The sequence below is a fragment of the Dipodomys ordii genome, unplaced genomic scaffold, assembly GCF_000151885.1.
Source record: "Dipodomys ordii isolate 6190 unplaced genomic scaffold, Dord_2.0 Scaffold189, whole genome shotgun sequence".
Taxonomy (NCBI): Eukaryota; Metazoa; Chordata; class Mammalia; order Rodentia; family Heteromyidae; genus Dipodomys; species Dipodomys ordii.
Window position 1 is genome coordinate 2,342,403 of NW_012267405.1, and position 10,304 is coordinate 2,352,706.

General features: G+C 48.3%; 1 protein-coding gene across 1 annotated transcript in view; it reads left to right on the forward strand.

The window, feature by feature from the left end:
* Window positions 1-1,546: 1,546 nt before the first annotated feature.
* Window positions 1,547-10,304, forward strand: part of Bin3 (bridging integrator 3) — a 41,691-nt gene continuing 32,933 nt past the window's right edge. The window contains exon 1 of the mRNA XM_013034444.1: window positions 1,547-1,640. Coding sequence (XP_012889898.1) covers window positions 1,633-1,640 — 8 coding nt within the window. The 5' untranslated portion in view covers window positions 1,547-1,632. The remainder of the gene's footprint in view (window positions 1,641-10,304) is intronic.

Genomic DNA, 10,304 nt, shown 5'->3' on the forward strand with positions numbered 1-10,304 from the left:
AGTATGAAGAAAGGAGGAAACAGGCGAGAAAAGTACCATCCACAAGTGCTGCAAAGTGCAGCACAACATCCCCTTCCATCCATCATATCCCCTCCTAAGCAGCAAGCACTGACCCTCCTTCTACATATGTTCTCTGCCAAGGCTGCTCTTTGGGGATTTTACACCTTTTCTCCTCAAAGCTGCTCTTATGCTCATGTTGGTCTGTTTCCTGAAGAATAAATAACATAGTGGTGAAGCTGGTTGGTGTGATGCACCTGGGGAATGGCCAGCCATCTCCTATTGAAAAACCTTTCTGAGTCAAAACGATGAGCCTTCAAGAATGGAAACGAGCCTACCCTTGGGGTCTGACCTCTGAACTCTTCTCCTCCTCCTGGTAAAGCTCTGTACTCTAGGTCAGAACAAATCATACATGTTTTCTGCTCTAGGTCAGTGGCTCAGCTGCAACCCCAATAACTCCTGAAATACTCGAGTTAATTTGATGAATTCCTAGAGAGGTCTCTTGGGGAGGAACGGAGGCGAAACATGGGCTACACTGCTGGTTCTCCCTTCTTCTAGGACCGGAAGCTACTTGGGTTGAGCCCAGAACTCCAAACAGACTGGAGCCTGTGAATTTTGGCTTTGGGAGATGAGAGGCAAATCTGTTCCTGGCTTGGGCCTCAGTCCCCTTCTTAGCCAAAATAAGTTTCCTCTGGTGGCGCCCTCCCCACTGCTTTATCTGGGATCCACCTGCTGGGCATGATTTAGCCTTCATGATTTTGTTTCCACACTGGCTCCTCCCAGAATCCTCACCTACACACCTACAGGCTGCTTCAGCACCCAACTCTTACTTATTGTTGTAGTTGCCTATTTATTTCTCCTTGCAGGAAAGCTACTTCTGGGGGGGACACTAAGGACAGAATCAATACCTTCTTCGCCTGATTATATCTTCAAGGTTAGCACAATACCAGGCACATTGTAGGAGCTCAACTAATACTCTGTGAAAGGCCTAGAAAGAAAAGACTAGGCTTTGTGGAGGAGACCTCAGAAGGAAGGCCTGGAAGTTAGGAAGCAACCTCTCCTATGCATCTTTCGTTGAGTCAATCCATAGAATATTCCAGCCTGAAAAGCACCTGTTACTCCATTTATAGTTGAGCCCTGAGCTATCCTGACAGAAGGGAAGAGGTTTGTGCTTGTGGTAACAGGTGATGCACGTGCGACATGCAGTACTGGAAAGACAGAGCATAAACTGCGACGGGAGGGAAGGAGCAGAGGCGAGGTTCGAGGTTCGAGGCCGCCTGCCCACCACGGCCGGCGGCTTCCCCTGCGGAGACTGCCACTCCTGTGGGCTGAGGGAGCGGAGTTAAACAGGTCAACGCCGAAGGCTGAGCCCGCTCCTCTCCTCGATCAGGTGTGGCGTCGCGGCCTTGGCCTCGAAGCTTGGAGCCACAGCGCCGAGGGCGCCAGCAAGGACACGCCTCCGCGACCACGTGGCCGCCACAGGGTTAACGCGCCCGGCCCCGCCCACCGGCCCGCCTCTTCCGGGCAGAGGGGGCGGGCTCGGCGTCACTTCCTGGAGACTGGCTGAATCCGGAAGTGATCCCGGAGGACCGAGGTGCGGCGGAGGACCCCGGCGGACGGCCCAAGTTCGGAACCATGAGCTGGTGAGTGAAGTCCAGACCGCCGGGACCCCAGGCGCGCCACAAACCCGCCGGTTGGTCAGTGCCCGACCGACAGCCCGTTTCGGGGTCGTTGCGGGGAGGAAGGGGGTTCCCTCCCCCCCCCCGGCCCGGGACAGAAGAGGGGGGCTCTCCCAGCCTGCCACCCTGCATCTGATCTGTTTCCAGCCCTCTCCTCCGTGGCGCCGGCCCCGTCCCCCGCTCCTTGCTTCCTGGCCTGTGAGCTGTGCCCTGGCGGGGAGCAGGGTCCCCCGCGGGCCCCGCGCCCGCCCCGCGCGCCCGCCCTCCCCGTGCTCGCGCGGGCCCCGGGCACCGATGCCAGCCAGCCCCCTCCACACCGCTCACCGGCTGCGGAAGACACACCTGCGTCCCTCTCAGAAGGCGCCAGAGAGTTACCAACCCCACTCGTCCTAAAAGTGTGGCCTTGGACGCATTTTAACCATCATCGTTAATGGCTCGTTTGCTTTGTAAGACTCACTTTGTTCCAAAAGCAATCTCTCTCTTCCTTGCTATGGATGATTTTAGGATCACAGGAGAGAACCATGGCTTGCTTGCCTTGCTGGGGCTTTCTTAGAGGTCTCTCATGTCAAACACTTTACCTACCTACTTTACCGCCCTGGATCTATGAGATCCGACTGTAATGCACTTGTAGTAAGCTAATAAATTGACCCCCAGAGATATACAGAGTGAACCAACCCTTTGTAGATACTCGAGTTCCATTAACATGGGGAACATATTTGCCATCCTGTCCTCCGAGTTTAACCTGTTTATGCAAAATAAGTGCAAGATAATCCGTTATGAATGAATGAAGATAGTACAAAATCCTTCAGGGCCATCAGTAGAACCTAAGCTCTGTCTACAAGCCACTGATGGCAGGCAGAATCACGGACAGCTCTCTAATGTAAAATGGAAACCATTTCTGTCCTCTCCCCCCACTTGCTTCTTCTACAAAGATTGGTAGACTGTTGTCAGCCAGCACAGCTTATGGAGGAAGCCCTGGAGTAATGCCCAAAACAGGAGCTACTCCTGGTCCTCTACTCTGCTCCAAGAGGATAATGGGAGGAGTGGGTGCCTAGAACCCTAAAAGGCAACTTTGCTGACTTGTTATACTCTAGCTAGTGATGGGTGAAGTGGCAATACTTTAATTCCTTTCCTGGGTCCCCCAGCCTTGTGTTGTACATGTCTTATTCAATGCTACATCTTGAATCCTTGGCTCTCTCTTCCCTAATTTTTCAAAGTGAAAAACAATGGCTTATATTGTTTAGCTTGACATTTGCAATTGGAAAACGTCAATGGACTCTGGGTGTGGTTACATGGGCCTGTGAGAGTAAATAGAAGGACTGAGGTTCAGGCCAGCTCTGAGGAAAAAAATAATAAAAGCAAGAAGGGTCTGGATGCATGGCTGTAGTGGTAGAGTACCTGCTTAGCAAGATGAGACACTGAATTTAAACTTAAATATCTGAAAAAAAGAGAAAGAGATAAACAATTAGCTGGGGGGACTGAGGTAAATTGTTTCTGTCTTGTAGAAAGTTTCTTTTCTGCAAAACAAGAAGCCCATTTGCTAAAACTTAGGTTGAGGAGAATTGCAATTGACAACTAATGCTAGCATTATCTGTGATTTTCCAAAGTAGAACTAATTTACCAGTCCGTGTATGACTTGGTTCCTCTCTGGACTGAGGGTCACAGCCAAAAGGGTGGCTTTGTCCCTCAGAACTCAAGATTCTTTTCTCTTCTTCCTTAGAGGACTTCTACATCATCTCTTACGTAGACCCTGACCCTCTCTCCCTGAGAGGGGACCGGCACCGGCGCCTGGGCTCACAATCACACTCAGTTCCTAACTCAATGGCTGGCAAAGGAACCAGGGCTGCGTCCTTCTGATTCACTCCCAGAGTGGTTTTTCTGCTCCCAGAATGAATCCATCCATTCATCTGACACTGAAATTCTCAGTAGGGGAAGAGATCAGAGTGACGTAGAGCCATCGTGGGAGGCTGATGCCCAAGGTCAAGTTCACCAAGTATATGGGCTATGCCAGCCATCATTAAATAAGGCCGAAGGGTACATAGCCTGTGGTCCCCAAAGGGTAGTCATTGTTCTGGACTAGGCTGGGCTTTCAAAATGTCACAGCGAGAAATGTCCAACATTGATGCCCTTTGCACACTGTGGACTTTGCATGAAGAGTGAGAGGCTTTTGTTCACTGCTTCCTCTGTGCAGGCAGCCCTCCCACCCCCTGTTTACTTAGTGGATACCTGCCCTGTACCCATGCAGCCATTCATCTTTCAGCAAGACAACTTAGTGGTCCACTAGGAAGAAAGCATTGGATATTCATTCTCAGATAACTGATTTTCTCCTTAGCTCCAAACCAAATGCTCCCCTTCCTTCTCCCATCTTCCCTCCCTTTGGCTCTCATATCTCCCTCTGTTCTTACATGTTGTATTTATTAATGGTGTATATATAGCATTAAGGATAGTGATCTTAATTTAGCTTAGCTGACCGTGAATTGTAGCTTTCCCTGGAACCGCATACCTTGATGATCTTAAGTTTAAATGATGAGAAAGAAATAGGAAGTGCTAGGGAAAGCTTCCCTTACCTAGGTGTACAGTAGTTTGAGAGGGAAGGAAATTAGAGACATTACAGGAAGTTTGATGAGGTAAAGAACTGTGTTCCAATTTGGTTTAGTCATTCCCAGTGTGGCTTTGCTTGTCAACCTTTCCTGGTCTTGTTTGCTCCATCTGTAACACGGATTGCTACACAGAGTGTCCCAACAGACACTCTGTTACCAGAGTCTGCAGAAACAAATGGAGGCTGTCCATAAATAGGATTTCTTTCCAGCTTTCTAGGCTCTTTAATTTGCCTGCCCCTTAAATAATGATATCTTCAGGCTTGATCTGCAGCTCCCAGTCAGAACACAAACAGCTGATAATGGACAGAGTGCTGTGTTGCTAAGCAAGGATGTTTGGTAGGTTAGGTGTGGTAAACACCTTTCCACTTAAGATCTCTTTAATTTATGATGTATGTATAGGGTTGTAACACATTGTAAATTGAGGAACATCAATAAATATTTGTTGAGTGTGTGCTTATTAAACACTTAAAATATGCAAAAGTGCGTCTCAGAGCCAGACCAGCATGGTTATGTTACTCAGGAGGCAGAGATCAGGAGGATTGAGGTTCGAGGACTGCCCAGGCTAAATGTTCACAAGAACCTGATCTCAATTGATCAAAGAAAAAAACTTGAACATGATGACACATGCCTGTCATCTCAGCTGCACTGGAAGCACAAGTAGGATTGCAGTCCAAGCCAGCCCAGGCAAAAATATGGAGACCCTACTTTTAAAATAACTAAAGTGGTGGGTACTAGTGGCCTGTAATCCTAGCTACCTAGGAGACTGAGTTCTGAAGATTGCAATCCAAAGCTAGCCCAGGCTGGAAAGTCCATGAGACTTATCTCCAGTCAGCTACCAATGAGCCAGAAATGGAACTGTGGTTCAACATGGTACAGCACTGACCTGCGCACAAAAGCTTAGGGACAGCACCTAGGCCCCGAGTTCAAGCCCCAGGACTGGCACAAGAAAGAAAGAGAGAATAAATAAAGCAGAAAGAGCTGGAGACAGCTTGCTAGGCAGGTGCCTGCCTAGCAAACGCAAGGCCCTGAGTTCAAATACCAGTCATGCCAAATTAAAACAATTAAAAGTGCTAAGTGTTGGGTGGTATTGAAAAGGCTGTAGGAGTTCATCTCTGTCTTCAGCCTGTGCATGGAAGCGCTAGAGATTCAAAGGATCACTAAATGTCAGGATGGGGCCACCAAGAAAGAATTGGAGTGGGAGGTGTAATTTCAACCGAATGGTGACCTAGCACATATCCTCCTAGCATGGGGAAGGAGAGGGAGGCAGGTGTGAACAACAGAGGGAGGGAGGGGCTTGCTAGTAGTAACAGTCTGGTCAGGTTGGGGACAGTGAATGAGGATCAAGCAGAGGCTCTATTGGTGAGAACTGACACTTGGGGCCACATGGTAGGTCCTGGTCCCAGGCCAAAGAATTAAAATTGAGCCTGTCCTGTTGAAGGCTTTTGAGCAGCGAGATGGACATGGTGACTGATGCCTGTCCTCTCAGCTGCACTGGCAAAAGCAGAGACTTAGTCAGATTATCTGGACCACTTGTCTTTAGGATAACTCATAAAAGAGAAGAAAGTCATGGAGAACTTGAACAATTGCTTCCAAAAAAAATTTTTTTTCTCTTTTTTGGTACTGGAGCTCGAACCTAGGACATTGGGCAAGTGCTTTGGCACTGAGCTACAGCCCTTTCAACAACTTTTGACCACAGCTAGCAGTCAGAAAAGTCTTTGACATCACAATTCATGGATGACTTTATCCTTGAACCCAGTTTCTGGTACCACTATTTTCCTTATGTCCTTGTTCATATTTTAGACAGCAATTCAGTTAATTTTCTGATTAGTTTTGAACTGAAAAAAAAAAGTCTTAAGTTCCCTCCTTGAATTTCCTGCCTTTCCTTTCTTTCCTCGACCTTCAGGTGCTGCCTCAGCCTCCAGACTTCTGCCACAAACTCTTCTATTGTTTAGGAGGAAGTCACCCCTGAGGCAGATAAAACACTTGGGCCAGACCATAGTGCATATGGACAGCTGTTGGCCTCAAACACAGAAAAAATAATTTCAAGTGTCCTAGCCATTCCCCTGAGTATTCTGTGTCACTTTGGACAGTCCCCCCCAGTCACCTCTCTGGACTTGTTTGTTCATCAAAGTACCACCACTGCCTTCACAGCAAATCTGCACAGACTGCTTCCTGCGTGGCAGGGGCCGTTTTATGCAGTAAACTCACTTCACAGCCACCTTCCAGGATAAGTAGATGATGAATCTGTTTTATCAGGCAGGAAGGTGAGGTCATGTGTGTAGTCTCACCACTGGTGATAAGCAGAGCCAGGATTTGAACCCCCAGTAGCCCAGCTCTAGAGATCATCCACCTCCAGTGCTGTCCAGGAGAGCTCTTCCCTTGAGCTGATATATCAGAAGCACCTCATAGATTTGGCAATAGTAGCTGCTCAATTAGATGGTCTCCTGGCCTTCATGTAACTAACAACGAGTGGCTTATTCTGTCTACTCTTCAGAGAGGAGCCTGGACAGCGGTAGGGAAGGAAGGAATCACAGCTGAGCCGGAGGATTGTTCTGGTCCCACTCACTGCCAGCCAAGTCACAGTCATGACTTTTATTTTTAAACACACATAGCTCCTTGGAGTGATGGCGATTCAAAGGTCATGTTCTGTGTGCTCTGGTTTGGGATCCAGCTAATTTCGGGTGAGGATAGGTGGGGCCGGAGGTTGTGGTCGTGGACACTGAGGTGGATGACTTCAGCCAGGTTGTTGCCCTTGGAAAGGGGTCTTCCATCTTTGTTCAGGCCCTTTGGCCTCCAGCTGGAGAGAACAGATCCAGCCAGCTGCTGTTGTACTGGAGCCAAATGACCTCCATAAGCCCTACCATAGTCCCTGGCCTGTGCTTTTTCTCTCTGACTGGGAAAGCGGTGGTAGCTTCATGGGCCTCAGACCAGAGCAGGCGACATCCCAAGGACAGAGCCACAGAAGGACAGGGGGAAGGGCCAGTGCTTGCAGCCTGCAGAAGCTGCCGCCTTTCGCCCACCTTCCTGCTCTTACCGAGACAGTGACTCAGGCCCAGACCACTCCCCGGGGAGCCAGGATTTCAGCCACTATCAACCAACCGCCGCCTACTCCCTGCTCAGCCCTCCCTCCCTTCCCACGCACCTCCCTCACCTCCCCCCTCCACCAGCTCTGTGCCTCTCTTGCCCAGCAGAGATACCAGAAAGATATAGGGTGGGGTAGACTGAGTCATTTCGGGGTTCTTTCCACCCCCAGGCCAAGCTAGACTCACATTCACTCGAAACAAATGCTGGAAGCCAAGTGAAGACAGGGAAGCATGTCCAGGTTTTAGCCTCTCTCTATCCTTTGTAATGGTTGTGGAGGACTTTCCCAAGAAGGCAGGAATGGAGCGACATGACATGCTGGGGTGACCAGGGGATCCCCACCCAACTGCCATCTGGGTCTGCCTCTTGTCTCCCTCTGCCTCTGCAGTGGAGGGGGTGAGGAAACAAAAGATTGAGAAACCCAACAAATTGAAAATGCAAAAGAAGCTGGTTTTGTAAATAGACGTTACACAAGAACAGGAGCTTTTTTGGAAAGGGTTTAACTGAGACAGAATTACCCAACTGGCATCATGCTGCTAATAGAGATATTTACTGTTTGAAAAAGTGTATTTGTAGCTCTGGAGAACATCCTGTTGACTTTTCTTCATTATGAAAGAAAATAGAACCTTTTTTTCCCCTTTCCTCTGTATGCACACAGAACTTTTTTCCTTCCCCAAGGTGGGGTATGTTGGGGATTCAGACCTGTTTTCTCCATTTTGTTGCTGAGACTGAAATATCTCCACTCCTGCCCTCTGGTGCTCATATTTTTGGAACGGCAGGCAGAACCAAGTAGGGACTCCCACTCTAGAACGAGAGCTTAGAGCCTCTTATTTCTTCCAGAACATAGAGATTCTCTGCAGAGCGGGCTGTGCCATATTCTCTCTGTCTCTCTTCCCTCCCTCCCTCCCTCCATCTACTCCCCTGATTTCCATGAGGAGAACGCTGAAGAGATCTGCGAGGAAGAGGAAATGCAAAGGTCCTGAGGCCCAGTGGTCTTTCCTGCCCTGGAGGACCACAGACCTTAGCCCACCTGACCCAGCGGGTTCTGAGCAGCTCTGCTGTGGAGGTGCCGAGATCTGCTGTCCCTCACTGCCCTCCAGAGCAACTGCTTCTCCTGAGGAAGTCCCACAGGACCATGGGGAAGGATGAGTCCGAAGAGCTGGGGAAGTGTAGTTAGACTGCTCTCCTCACCACTTCCTTTGCCTCTTGCTTGATACCCACTTAGAATCTGACCCCTCATCAGGGCCCTGGCCCTGGCCAGAATGAGACCACATCCACCCTTGCCAGCCACAGAAACAACCTGGAGGCTCTTCTCCCTTCCCACTATCCTCCTAGGTTCTTTACGATAGTTTTCCTCGGTGCATTATCTGGTAATTTCTCCAGACTTTACTTGTTCTATAGAAGGCCAGAGGCCAGCTGTGTTTTCTTGGTCTTCATTGAGAGTACTATTCCCCTGTGTAGTTGATGACACCCTTAGTAAGTGTAACTTTGGTAACATTGGATGCCACCCCCCCCCATATAAAGTATTTTACAGGGCTTTCAGGCAGTGCATTTTACTCATTTACTCATTCATTTGGTGCTTACTGAGTACATGAAACTAGACTGTATATGCCATGAGATCATGAAGGAGTGTGTCTCATTTATCTTGGTATCCCAGAGTCTAGCATAGTGCTTGGCATAGAGTTGGCCCTCAGTAAATACACAATACTTTCTCACCAAATGGCTGGGTACAGACTGTACCTAGTACACATCTGCTGGGCTTGCAAAGACCAATAGCATTCAGTCCTTGTCCTTGAGGAGCAATATATCTCAATCAGAAAGTGCCAGATAGACATATCAATGTTAATTGGCCTGGACCCCTTACTAATGAGAGTTGCTTTAGTAATGACAAGATAGTTGAGTATTAGGGAATGTATTTGCTTAGTTCATCACAATGGTAGGTCATCAGAGAGTAAGCTGCTCCCAATACATGCTCAAAGGGCACTGGGATAAGTCAAAGATGCAGTCTTCACATCTTCATGTCCTTTAGCAATCTAGGAGTGAAAAACTATTTGCTTCCTACTAAGAAGCTTTCTGGCTGAAATCACTCCCTTCACATTTAATAGTGAAAAAGCAAGCACAAAAGCTCCCTACCAGTGGCTCAGTGGTAGAGTGCTTGCCTTGCATGCATGAGGCCCCGGGTTCGATTCCCCAGCACCACATAAGCAAAAAGAAAGAAAAAAAAAAGCTCCCTACCAAAGTCTAGACATGTTTTATACAATTTCTAGCTGACACAACGTAAGTCAAGAAATGGGTGAAAATATTGGAAAAGAAAAGATATTTTACCATTATTTTCAAGTGGTAAAACTTTCCCACTTCCCCAGCCTCAGTTGGATTTCATGGCTGTGTAGCTATTATAGCTGGTTACAGAACAAATACACCAACAAGATATAATAAAAATGAATTCCAGCCCAACACTGGTGGCTCACACCTGTCATCCTAGCTACCTGGGAGGCTCAGATCTGAAGATCTCTGTTTGAAGTCAACCCAGGCAGGAAAGGCTGCAAGACTCTTTAACTAACTACTCAGAGAAGCTGGAAGTGGCACTGTGGCTCAAGTGGTAGAGTGCTACCTTGAGCACAAAGAGGCTCAGGGACAGTGCCCAGGCCCTGAATTCAAGCCCTAGGACTGGCAAAAAAATGAAATAAAATAAAAATCTCATTTTCTGTATAACTATCTTGTGGACTGTATAACATATCTCGTGGGAATACAACATCCCATGAAATGTATAACATATAAGGCTAGAGGTCCCATAGAATGGAATCTTAGTATTAATAATATGTATACAGGACCTATAAAAGAAAGGGGCAAGCCGGGCGCTGGTGGCTCACGCCTGTAATCCTAGCTACTCAGGAGGCTGAGATCTGAGGATCGAGGTTCAAAGCCAGCCCGGGCAGGAGAGACCGTG